Source organism: Sphaerodactylus townsendi, linkage group LG07, assembly GCF_021028975.2.
Source record: "Sphaerodactylus townsendi isolate TG3544 linkage group LG07, MPM_Stown_v2.3, whole genome shotgun sequence".
NCBI classification, from domain to species: Eukaryota; Metazoa; Chordata; class Lepidosauria; order Squamata; family Sphaerodactylidae; genus Sphaerodactylus; species Sphaerodactylus townsendi.
In genome coordinates, this window is record NC_059431.1 from 58,656,773 (window position 1) to 58,670,538 (window position 13,766).

The window sequence follows — 13,766 nt, forward strand, 5'->3', positions numbered from 1 at the left end:
ATTCTTGCCGTGGCAGAAATGCTCTCTGACCGCCCCTGACGGAAAATTGTCATGGGCGGGTTCTGTTGTAACTCCAAATCTGGAGGGGAGGGGGGGTCCACATTCTCTGGAACCCATGAAAGCGGCGAGGCTTTCGTTTCCTTTGGAGATAACTGGAGGAAGCTAGCGATCTGCTCTGGGCTAAGGATTAAGCGACCCACTCGACGACCCCGTCATCCAGGCAGCCTCCAACGGCATGTTCTTCTGCGTGCTGCAAGCAGGATGAAGGGACAGAGGGAGGCCGGTGAATCTTGTGAGGAAGGAGCGATTGCCACCTAGTCTCTCCGCCTCCCTTTGCTCCTACGCGCTCACACCTCTCCCCCGCCGCAGTTGCAAGAGCAAATAAACATTCCCCCGCAGCCTTCGCTGGCTCTGGGCCAAACCATCCCGAGAAGGGGGAGGGCCAAAGACATGTTTGCAGGGTAGAGAGGAGGGACGTTTCCAAAGAAGCTGCTCGCCCCCTGCCTCCCACTCCCTCCATCCCATCCACAGCCTGTAAAGTGCGCCGGCTCTCGAGAGGATTAGTCCGGATTGGGGGTTTAAGGCGCACCATGTGGCAAGGGCTGTGAGGGCAGACACGCGTGCAGTCGCCCGACCGGCCGCTGGGCGCCTTATGCGGGCTTGGCTCGCCCGCTCGACGCTGGGTCGAGGCGCCCGCCTCGCTTGTCTATGTGAAGAAAAAGGGAGGGAGGGAGCGAAAGCAGACAGGCGCAGGCGCAACACCCGCCCGTCTGCTTGCCTGCAGCCCGGGCTTTCTCAGCGCAGTTGCCGGGGAGTTGATGGTAGCGCCGGAGCGCGGCCAGGACAGCGTACCACGGGGTCCCGAGCTCAAAATGTGCCGCCGGGAGAGAGGCAGCGGCTCCGGGGGGTCGAAACGGGACAGGGACGGGCGTCCTTCGGGGACCAGTCGCCATTCCTGACCTGCCTGCGTCCTATTCCCCACCCGGCGCTCCCCCCAAAGAATGTCAGCCAAGTCCAAGGGGACAACCTCCTCCTCCGCCACCTCCTCCTCGGTGTCCTCTCCGGCCGAAGGGCCGCCGGCCGCCTCCAAAGCCAAGGTGAAGGAGCAGATCAAGATAATCGTGGACGATTTGGAATTAGTCCTGGGGGATCTGAAGGACGTGGCCAAAGAGCTGAAGGAGGTAAGGAGGGGTGGTGGTGGCAAGGCTGGGGCGGGGCGGATGCGAGGCTATCTGCGGGCGGGGGGCCGGAGGGATGGGCAGCCCGACCCGCTCCCCGCTTTCGTACCGGCCGGACAACTCTTGGGCAACTCTCGAGAAGGAAAAACCCCCAGCTGAAGTGGACTTGCTACACTTTTGAGTCTTGCTTGGCCGCCAGGAATCAACTAGTGTCTCCCCTCCTTGGGAGCGCCGGGTGGAGAGACCCGGGCAGCCGCCGGCGCCGCCGCCTTTGCCTTGGAGCGGTTTGGCTTGGCTCGCGCCCGAAATGCTTCTCGACTCCAGTCCTCCGGGGAGGATGTGCGGGAGGCGCAGCGGCGCGGTCAGGGGTTTGCTTTCTCGTGACTAATCCCGGAGAAATCCCCCGTCCTCACCTCCAGGAGGGGCGTCTGGTGTGTATCGCTGCGTGGGTCCTGCGCACCCCATGTCCGCCCACTCCGGAGTTTGGGTGACGAACGGGGAGGGGGGCAGGAGGAGGAGTTGTGGCTTCCCATCTGTTCGCGTCAAGGACTGTGTGGGCATTTCTCTCTCGCTCTCTTCCCCATATAGTATCTTGGCATCCAGATATAGCGGTTTAGTCATTGCATTAGCTAAGGGGATGCTTTCTCCTCTGACGGCAGAGACGCCACTGCACGCCTTGGTTTCCTTCCCGAATGTGGTTATTTCCAGGCTTCCTCCTGCGAATGTTATCTTATGAGGTTCGGGAGTGAGGTCGCCACTTTGACTATCAAACTCCCTAAAGTTCCTGTGTAGAAAAAAAAGGGGGGGCTATTGCTTTCCGAAAGGGGGAGGAGGTAATGTAATCTATGCTTCCATGATTCTGAACCCCATCAAGGCAACCACTACGGAAGCCAGAATGATCTTGGATACAATGCAAGACAGTTCATGGCCTACCTGATGATTTAATCGGTACTACTATATATAAACATATGTCTTTTCTGTTTGAGGGCATGGATTTTTACAGCATCAGTGTTTTTCCATCTTCCATAAGTTTCCCATATAGGATGTAAGCTTTGTATAGTTCTGGAGCCTAGCTCCCACACCCAATGATTATTACCAGAGCAATTTTTGATGCAATTTGCAAAGTTCCCTTGGAAGTCAGCCTCAGTGGAACTTGCTTTGAATTGTAGGTAGTATTTCAATCGTGTTTACAGGTTGTGACAGATTATTTGTAGCGTTTTTATAGAAGAAGAGATCTCTGTTGAGATACTTATATATTTGTTATCTCCTGCTGTCAGAATTAAAGTGTATGCCATTTTTCATCAGATATGCTATTTTTAATTGCAGTAGCAAAAATATTAATTTGTTATTGAGTAAGTATCAGTAACTTCTTACTAGATACTTATTGTTGTTTATGAATTAAATGTTGGAAGGTAATGAGTTTTAGAACTATGTAATGTTCTTTCTGAAAGATATTAGTGTTCTAATATTAAGGTTGAGTGTGTTAGACTTGATATATATAGTTTATGGGTAGCTGTTTTTTCTTTTTTCTTTTTCTATACTTTCTTTTCTGCTCTTGAATTATATTTAAGCAAATTACTAAAATATAATATTAAAAAGCTAATATGCCATTTTGATTGAATTTGGATCTGGATAACTCCATCAAAAGAGAAGAGGGGGTACAGAACTATGAGCCATTCTTTCTCCTGTAGTTTAAGTTTGCCATTATATAACCTTAACATTTATCCTGCAGCTGCTGTCTGAGTTGGATGGCCTTGAATGACAAATGTAAATTAATTGCTTAAATAACTGGAGGCTTATTATATAAATGTCCTAAACATTCTTACTATCCTGTTTCCCCGAAAATAAGACATCCCCTGAAAATAAGATGTAGTAGAGGTTTTGCTGAAATGCTAAATATAAAGCATCCCCCGAAAGTAAGACGTAGCAAAGTTTTTGTTTGGAAGCATGCCCGTCAAACAGAACACCAGAGCATACAGCTATGGAGCGGAAAAATAAGCCATCCTCTGAAAATAAGACATAGCGCATCTTTGGGAACAAAAATTAATATAAGACACTGTCTTATTTTGGGGAAAACACGGTAGTTACTCATTACAGTTTTCTTTTTCTGAGTAAACCATGTATACAGTTCAGCTAGAGAGGTGTTTGGAGTAAGGAATGTAAGTAAAACTTCAACAGATGGTTCTCACATTTGGCAATATCATTGCTGGAAAAAAATAGCCCCTGGATTTTCTTTATCAAGCTTGAATTATAGAATGAATGTATAAAAATGTTTGCTTGTTTCCAAAACTAATGTAATATTTCTTTAGCCTGTGGAAAGTGTTAGCTCATAGTTCAGTTAAAGAATAGAATGCAATTATTGTGAAGGTTTTCTGAACTATTAACATGTTTCTGTTCAAGTAATTCAACTTGTCTACCCTGTAGAAGCTTTCTTGAATGCTTGTGTGAGTGTGCACGGTACAACTGGTAGACAGATGGTTGGATTATGCACTGAAATTCCATCCCAAACTATGTGTGTACTGCTTTATAACCTATAATATAAAACATTCCTACCCTGAGCTTGCATTTTTTGTGCAGCAAGGCTTTCATTTAAGGCCGTTGTTGCACAGTGGCAGAAAATGGCTCTCCACCAGCATAATTCATGCCGGTGGACGCATGACACTGTTCACACGATCGCGTGCGGGCAGTGCTGAGGCTGCTGCAACCCGCAGAGGCAGCTCCACATGGAGCTGCCCGTGGGTCATCCCGTTCACCTACCTCTCCTCCCTGCACAGTTCTGGATGGCTGGAGGGACACGCCCACACTGCTCTACGACCTCCAACTTTTTCTTGGAAATATTTCAGTAGCTTTTCTGTCATGTTAATGCACATTATCTTCTGTCTCCAAGTGTGATATTTTCCTCTGAACACTTTTAGTAATCATCGGTGTTAAAGTAGGCACCCATTTCTACAACAGCATATATATTTAGAGAGGAGAAAGCATATCTTATACTCTTCTATCCCATCAATGTGATTTATGTTGTTTCTGTAGGAAGCAAGCAGTTTCTGTAGCTGGAAGTCATGTGTTATCATTTATTATAACTTAGTTTTTTGTGAGCGAACTTTTCCAGGCTGTATTACTGAACAACCATTGGCCATATTCGTTTGTGTCTAACTGTGTCTAGTCCTCTGTAAAGTAGTGATTCTATAGTGTAAAATTCCAGCTACAGCTTGTACTTACAGTATGGTACATAGAAATAATGACATTTTAAAAGGCCAGTTCCTGTGATAAAATATAAATAATTGTTTATTAATACACAGCTTATATCTTATGTTAACACTCATTCTTTCTTAAATCCTGAAGTCACTTATTAAACAACTATGCAAGCTTGTATTACTACAATGACAGGTGGATTTAACCATCACACTCCTTCAAAAAGTTGCTTCTGGAAGTAAACAAAATTTTCAATCTGCATTCTTTATGTCTTTGGTTTCCTTTTAAAAAGATCAGATCAAATACATATTCTTATTTTTATAGTATCTTCATACTGTAAACATAAGAATATGTAGGTTCTCTTATTTACTGTTTACCTTCAGAGATTTTTAGGTGGGGGATTCATTTTTCACTCCCAGAGATAAAAAATTGTCTCTGAATCAAACCCCCAGTTTTATGCCTTTGAAATGATTACATCAAGTTAACATTTCTTATATTTTTAGTCTTTTAACAATACCTAACACTTTATTGTTGATATGGAAGTATCTGTGAGCTAATTAGTTTAAGAAAAAAATCAATTTATACTTAAAGATAGCATTCAACTGGGAAAATGTTTATGCTTTTATTTCATAGAATAATGAAGTAAAATTTAGTTAAAGGTAAACAGGTGATCAGCTATTCTTTTGAGACAGCTATAGAAATAGGTTGGCTTTTTATAAATCAGCTTTAAAATAGTTCATGTACCTTATGTGATCTTGAAGACTGCTCATTGCAAATTGCAGAGGCTTATTATTATTTCCGGTCTTATGGGCATCAAAGACCTGTGGCTACCCAAACTAGGGAGTGGCTTGAGGGTACACAGTGCACCAATCTTGTTGAAACTAAGGAGGCATGAGTGTAGTCATTGCCTGCAAGGCAGACTTCTTGGGTATCTAATGTAATTGGCTTTGAATTCAATCATGGAAGAAAAGCAGAACTGGATAGAAATATACAGCCCCATTTCTACCTATCATATGCATTCTTCTTCCGACTCACTGCATTTTTGGCTTTCCCTTCCAGGTCAACTTTTCTGTTTCCTTCCAAATATCACCTTGATCTATTTTGAGTTCTGCTATTTTGAGCCATCTGCCATAGCTTCAAAAAGATCTGTCATCTCCCATCAAAGTTGAGGCATGGATGTTTGAAATAGATTGTAAGTTTTTATCAGGGGCTGTGATAACCTCTATATTTTACATAGTATATGGTATACAATGGTGCTAAATAAACGTGAACTAATATGTACTTGGTTTATTGCAGTGAAATACGATCATTCTTTTTTCTTAAGTTAAATTTTATTTCCTTATTTTTTATGTGTAAAAATAAAGAAAATACAAACAGTTACATGGAATCAGCATGGTGCAATGGTAGGACCTGGGAAGCCAAAGTTTGAATGTCCCCTTTGCCATGGAAGGTCACTAGGTAGCCTTAGGCTAGTCACTTTCTCTCATCGTCAGCTATCTCACATGGTGGTTGTTGAGAAGATACTATTGTGCAGAGAAAATATTATAAGCTGGGAGGAAATGGGATACACACACACAGTAATGTGGCAAAAAGTTTGCAATCAGTAGTAGCAAAACCTCTGCTACCAGTTGTGTGAGTTGCTATGTTTAGAAACATTCTGTCAAACATTCTGTCTGTATAAGAAGTCAGCATTATTGTGAGTTTTCTGAAAATAAAAAAAGAACTGGAAAACTTTCCAGAAAAATTTCTGGTGCTCTTTATAGTATGATTTGGTTTTGTCTTCTATATAGTAAACAAAATTATAAAAGTACCCCATGTTCATGTAGTCTCTAATTGTTGCCTGCATTAGTCTAGTCTTTCCCCTTTTAGTTGGGGGAATTAGTTGGGAACAGACCTGCAATCTGAGAGGTGGATAGGAGATCTACACCAATGTGTTCCAAAGAAATCTGCTCAAAAACCAGAACTGCGGGAGAAAATATACATTTATTTTAGAGGGTTAAGAATACTAGAAATGCACACACAAGTTTCATACACACACAATGAGAGTTTTGAGAGGCTTAGGATACATAGAGAGATGATTGATAGTGGTAATGGAAGATGGTGTTGAAGGAAGGGCAATGTTTACTGATCCAGAAGAGGTCTGAGGGAGTGAGAGACAGTGACCTCTGCTACTCATAGAAAACAACATTAGGCACAGGGAGAGAAGTCCAAGGGCAATTTGCCATGGATCTTCGGGGTCTACATTCCCAGGCATGGTCAGTGCTGTGGGAAAAGGCTTATGTGACCTGAGAGCACCCAACTCTTGATGAGTTTTGGGCTATTAAAACAAAGAAACTCTGAACGTTATAACCCTTAATAGTTGGACAGGAGGTTTAAGATTGAATTAACGTCTGGGAGAAACAGGTTCAGGGTGACCTAGCCAGTTTGCTGATGAAATCTGGGTTTGGCCATTTTCAGGTACTTTGGAAAGTTGAAGCTAGGTGCACAATCACAAGGTTGGGCTACTGTGAAGCCCATTAGAGTGGCTGAACCCTAAAAAAAGGCCTTGTCTGAGGCTATGCATACTTCATTCACGAAGGGGAAAGGCTGATGTCATATGTCAAGCAGACCCTCTCAATATTACAGTTCTTGAATTAAGATTGGTGTTCATCTTACTTTTGATCTTCTCCATGTGTCTGGGAGCTGTTTATGATATTAGGATGTTGAGTGATAGGGCACACAGAAATGCCCTTTTCCCGGTCTGATTATGGTTTGCCTGGCAACATGATAATAGCAAAGATTTGAACTGAAATATTTGATTAGGAAAAAATCATGCAATTTAAATTTTTTACTTCAAACAAATACAGAAATTAACGTGGAATTAAAAAGAAAAAAATTGAAATATAGCATTTATAATATAACAATTCCTTCCCTTCCATTATTTAAATTTAAGGGGGGAAAACTGCTGAAGGCCCTGAAACAGTTGTCTGCTAATGTTTGCACACAAAGATCTATGCATGATATGCCAAACATATTGTTGTCCATTGGCATGTTTCAACAGAATTTAACTCTTCCACAAGGGTCACTGGGGCACATCCGTTATACTGTCAGTCTTTGTAGCATCACTTGTTAGTTCCACTAATGAGTACAATGTCCCTCTCACCTTCTGAGAGGAGGCAACAAGAATTTATCATTGGTTTTGATTTGTATGCTAGTCAGATTGTTTCACAACTTGCATTTTTCATTCGCCTTATTTATATACAGTTCTGGTTTTACTCCCCCTTTCATGTATAAAAATCAATAAAGTAATAGATATATAAATAATACAATAAAAATAAATAAAAACTGAGTATGCTCTCACAGAATTTCTTGGGATAATTATCTGAAAAATATTTGGAAGCACCAAGCTTGCCTGATATTAGCAAGGGCATCCATTCGTTATTAATTTTATGATACAATGCATCTTTAGAAATAGAAACATTTTACAGAAAAAATAAAGTAGAATTCCCCTTCCATCTGGTATCAATAATAGAATGTTAACAATACTGTGGTTTCTAAGAAGGAAGTATAAGTCAGTCAAAAAAAGTGAAACTGCATGGGGTATGTAGGTCATGAAGCTGAATTGGAAGACCTCCAGGATATGGGAAGCTGAAAGAAGACACACAGTAGGTAGTGCTCTTAGAAACATGAAACTAGAGATATTTGGAGGTTGAACAGACATGAATTTAACAACAAAGGCAAGGGGAAAAAAAGGCAGAGATGAGAAAGAAGCCCCACACCTAAGTAATGGATCAATTAGGACATTTAAAAGGGACAGTGAGACCACAGATAACATGGAAGATGCCGGAGATCAGTATTCACAAATTTATTTTGAATGACTACTTTTAAAGTAAAAACACACGTCTAGGAGAATAGTGTAACATACTTTACTCATGAATACACACAGGAACCATGGTTTCCTTGTTAAACTCTCAAGTTCCTTTTCCACGTGACAGAAAATAGTTTGACAGTTTTTAAATTTAGAGTTGCCAGATCCCCCCTGTCTACCAGCAGGGATAGGTGGGGGAGGGGGGAAGGTTGCCAGATCCTGGAGACTTGGGAATGTAGCCTGGGGAGAACAGGAATCTCAGAGGATACAATGCCATAAAGTCCACCCTCCAGAGTGGCCATGTCCTCCAATGGAACAGATCTCTGTAGTCCTGAGAGGAACTGTAATTTCCCCTCACAAAATCACACAAAATTAAAATAATTAAAAACTGATTTAAAATATATACAAAGACATAATGAAAATTAAAGCATTGATTAGAAAGAAGGGATTGTGGATAATATTCCAAATGAGAGGGGGGAAAACTCTTTCAATTGCTAGTGGAAGATGGCAATAAAAGGGGACAGGCAAATCTTTTTGGAGAAGATATATTTATTTTCAAGAGGAGTAAGAATGTAGGAGAAAAGTGTGGAAAATAGGAAGAGAAATTAAAGAAAATAAAATGAAAAGTTTTATTTATTTTCTACACCAACAGGGCTGCCCCTTTGCAAGATGGAAATCATAGACTGCTTGAGATAATGACCTTGTTAGGAGGTTGCATCTTAGTAGTGACTGTAGCAGCCATGTGTTATGCTGACTGGTCTTGCCTTGGTCCAGTGTTGGTTCAGTTGACAGGTTTTGCAGCATCTGATAGGCCAGGGTTTGCCTCAGTCTAGCAGTAAACTATGCAGAAAGACATGGCTAGCAGATAGTCCTTTACTGTTCTGTCTCTTCCCTGTACACCTACTGGCAGCAGTGCAGCAGTAAAATAAACCGATATGCATTCCGAATGCAGCATGAGATTGGCTTCAGGAGCCCTCTAGTGTGGTGTGGTGGTTAAGAGCAGGTGGATTCTAATCTGGAAAACTGGGTTTGATTCTCCACTCCTCCACCTGGCAGAGTCTTATCTGGTGAACCAGATGTGTTTCTGCACTCCTACATTCCTGCTGGGTGACCTTGGGCTAGTCACAGTTCTTCGGAACTCTCTCAGCCCCACCTACCTCAGAAGGTGTCAGCTGTGGGGAGAGGAAGGGAAAGGAGCTTGTAAGCCACCTTGAGCCTCCTTACAGGAGAGAAAGGTGGGATATAAGTCCAAACTGTTCTTCTTCTCCAGCTGACTTGCTTCCCAGGAATTCTGCACCCCACCCTCAGTTAACCCTGACTGGTATTAGGAAACCAATAGAAAGCAGTAAGCAAAGTCCTCTGAGTTCATGTTGTACTGGTAGGACCCCAGGTTAGGAGAAAAGAAACTATGTGCTGAATGTCATCTTTACAAAATAACCTATGGAAAACTTAACTGTACGTAGGCTGTTATATTCAATGCAACAAGTTATACTTGTTGAATAAATACCTGTACTTCATTAGAACCTTCAGAACCTTTGCAGCCTTGCAACAGGTTAGTAAAGTCAGTCGCTTACATAGCTGTGTAAGGAACGAAATGAAATAATTCTTTGGAAAAATTCATGGTTCTGCAGGTTTTGATGAAGTGCAGAGGTATGCATGAAACATTTTGAGGAATAGCCGGATTTCATGTTAACCACAGCTGCTGGCTGCAGAACAATACAGCCACTTGTCAGACATTCACCACTGTCTGACTATGGAATAGACTCGAATGCCATGAAATGTCTACAGTTGTTCAAGAACTCTACAGTTTACAGTTGTCTCAAGAACTGTATGTTACTGAGAGTTGAGAATATACTTTTCCATGCTTTTTGTATCACTTTGAATTTATATGTATGGTTTTGTAAATAATTTATCAAGTAAAGTGTGACTTTCAACAGGTTTTCATTCTACAGATACACCTTGTTGTATTGAATATAATAGCTTACAGACAGTTAAGTTCTTCTGAGGTGGTTTTGTGACTTTTGTAATGTACACCAGTTTGTAATATGTATGTCATCTTTAAACTTACATGTTTATATGAGAAGATGTGTGGCAGCATGTTAGCTAGAACTGTTTGGCTTGTGATCCAGGGAAACTGGGAGTTTTATTTAGTGCTCAAAGCTGAAGGTGGAATAGTAGTGAAACTTTCCACAGGTGACAGTAAATAAAAGGGAATATCTAGCTGGACCATCTTAAAGAACCTCTCATAACATCTAAACACCTGAAGAAACTTATAAGCTTGATTAAGAACTGTGCCAGTGCCAAATACTTATATTTATATATAGTTAAGTCCTCCCTGTTTTCCATCCATTTGAAATATCTCCTGATCCCATCTAGGTTATTCAATAAATTTTACTTCTGTTTGTTAAACTTGCCTCAGTTCTCTGGTGCCTTGAAAAGGGGGGATTTGCCATAAGGGCTTCCTTCACCCTTTTGGAGTTTTTAAGGCTGAGAGGACGAACATGAAACACATTATATGTACCATCAAAACAGCTCAGTCATAGAAAAGGTGAGAAAACCTGACCAGCAATATTCAGGAGGCTGCTTGAGCTTTCACCAAATACTTAGAAGGGTGAAGGGACCTGCCACACCTGGCAATGTACTTTATCAGCCTATCTCTTAGAAGGAAGTTAAAGCTATAAAGGAGTAAAATACCAGTGCAATTATTCATTTGTTTGTCCATTCACATGGAAAATGCCTGTGGGGTCTGTTTTTTATTGAAGGGAAAGTTACATGATTGTCATCTCACTATGATCCTTTGAAGCATTTTTTCCCATTCATACTCTCATTTCAGAAGTGAACTGGCTGGCATAAAAATGTTTAAAGCAGTAGAGTATAGTGAGGTGGGGAGCCCACCCTTTCCCATCAAGGCAGGCTAAGGGTACATTAAACTTCGTCAGATATATTCTGTTTTCTGAACAGAAAAAAAATACCCTCTGAACCCTGATTTACATTTCAGTGAGCAGATACTTGAAGGCTATGTATAGTTTTGCCCTCAACTGTTGGTTATAGCGGCTTTCATATTGGCAACATTGTACTTCAGATATTTCAAATATGTGAACTTGAGGTCAAGAAAGAAAAAAAGGTAAAGAAATATTAGATTTTGCTTCTAATATAGGCTCATTCCGCACATGCAGAATAATGCACTTTCAAACTGCTTTCAGTGCTCTTTGAAGCTGTGTGGAATGGCAAAATCCTCTTGCAAACGGTTGTAAAAGTGGTTTGAAAACACATTATTTTGCGTGTGCGGAAGGGGCCATAGTAATTTTAAGGCTTTTTTGTGTAGAATCTGCTGATGTTGTCTCAGATAGTGCAGTTTTCAGTGATTGTTTTACAGAATTTTCTGGTATTATGTTGCACTGTAGATTCTTTTTTTGGATATAAAATTTAATCAGCCAGAGCAAATTATTGAAAGTTATTAGAGAAATATTTACATAACTTTAAATAGGCAAATGAATGTGTTTCTACTGTTATCAAAACGAAGCAGGTATGGTAGGTACAGCCATATTCTGAAGAAATTAATTCAAAATGGAGGCTATCTATATTGTATGATATGCAGGGGAAATAATGGCTCATGCGCATAGTTATTTTGTCTTCCTTTATGTGTTGCCTATACTGGTAATTTGTTCAGCTAACTGTCTGCTACTAAACTTGTGGTTTCTGTGCATCACTGAATTTTCCATTCTACCTCATGCTATGATTGATTTAGTGAATAAATTTCTGTGTAAAACTAGGCTGAGTATTCCACTTCAATAAAGATTTTAAATGGGAAATGCAGGTGTCATCTGAAGTTGAGGAACAGATAATACGCTGAGCCTCATGTGAGAAAATTAGGATACGTTGCTCAGGTTTGTGATTTTTCCTCACTGAATATATTTATATGGACTAAGAGGATTATGTGCGTCCTAGTGGTGGATTCTGCACAGCATACGTATAACAGGTTGCAGTCAATATAAATGAACCTGTTGTGCTTTTTATTTTATTTTTTTGCATGTGTGCCCTTTACTCATTCAACCATGATTGGAGCCCATAGAAACAATTCGGGTTGCCTTTGTGCCTTCGCATAGAAGTGTTTCTCTTCTTTTTTTTCCTTCCTGCAACACAGGCGTAGCTGCAAAGACATACAGAAATGAACCCCCGCAGCCATGTCAATAGTTCCACAATCCAGTTGACTACAGCTATACACGTTCAACACACAAAACTAAAAAAAGAAAGAAAGAAGGACCTCCCTGCAATGGCTGGGCAATAATGAATGTGTTGCTGTAGATCTATATAATGGTCATACTTGCTGTCGAAGGGAGAAACTTGCTTGTGAAATTTTGCACACTAGTAGGCACTCAGAGAATCTGCCCATAACGTGCTTTGCGATCTGCACAGAATGGCAGGCGGTTGGATTCTCCCTGTCATTGTAGATAGCGCAGAACCTAAAGTGAATGGATGGAAGGGAGGGAAATAGAGCCTGCCTGTTGTGTTCACTCAGGAGTTCCTCCAACCCGGGACTGTGCAAAAGGATTGCAGGTTAAGCAATTTTTGAAAATCTGGGGAGTGGGACCTGTACGAAGTCCCCCCCCCCCAATGGTTTTTATAACACTCTTCAGAAGTTATATTTGGCCTGTGTGGAATCCACCAGTGATGACACAAGAAAAATAAAAATTTAGGGGAGTACAGGAAAGAAAAGGCAGTGTAATATCTGCCTTCATAGCAAGAGTGAGGTAGGGGGATTGCAGATTGTTACCTCTCTACAGTTGCAATCCAGCTGTTGGTGGTTACTACCTATAATGTTTGGAGATCACACCAGCAAGGCAGGGGTATATTGCTGCTTTATTTGAGCTGCAGCATACAAAGCCTGAGCCAGTCATCTATTTTAGAAAAAGCCTGAATAATCCCCACACTGTCCAGGAGCATGCTGAATGAAAAGTATCTGCCATGTGTCCACTTGTTTGAAATAGTGGCTTTAGCTGAAATAAAACAATACAAGTTACACAATTGTTGGCTTTATTAGATGTGGTTTTCCAAATTGCATCAAACGGATTCTGTGATGAATCTTTATTAATTCCAATTGGCAAGGTGCATGCAATTAACCTAATTGTTGCTGTCAGGGTCCCCCTCCAGAGTACCGCGGGGGAGCCCTGATGCCTTCCCTCCAAACCCTACCCGGGGTTCTTGTTCCCGGCCTCACCCCTGTTCTAGGGAGGGGTGGTCAAACAGTGGGGCCTAAACCCCCTCAGGGCCCGCCTGGCCTCTCCACACAGTTCCCCTTGGAGAGCCTGTTCCTCCCACAGGACTCCCCTTTGTTTCCCCGAGGGAGCTTGTTTGCTCCACAAGTCTCCCTGTCACAGAACTGGGGGGCCTGTTCTCTCCACAGGCCTCCCCCACTCCCCTCCTGTCCCTCAGCTGGCCCTTCCCAACCTCTCCTTCTCCTTCCGCTCTCCAGCCCCTCTCTGCACACCCTTCCTTCTGCCTCCTGTCCCACAACTCTCCCAGCTGCTGCTGTTCTTCTCCTTTTATCC

General features: G+C 41.9%; 1 protein-coding gene across 4 annotated transcripts in view; it reads left to right on the forward strand.

The window, feature by feature from the left end:
* Positions 1 to 636: 636 nt before the first annotated feature.
* PRR16 (proline rich 16) overlaps positions 637 to 13,766 on the forward strand; it is a 137,004-nt gene continuing 123,874 nt past the window's right edge. For 3 of the 4 annotated variants that reach the window (XM_048502913.1, XM_048502912.1, XM_048502914.1), the window contains exon 1: positions 637 to 1,181. In XM_048502913.1, the coding sequence (XP_048358870.1) occupies positions 1,002 to 1,181 (180 nt within the window). In that variant the 5' untranslated portion in view covers positions 637 to 1,001. Of the gene's footprint in view, positions 1,182 to 1,253; positions 1,610 to 13,766 lie in introns of those variants that run through there. The other variant, XM_048502915.1, reaches the window with a different exon arrangement.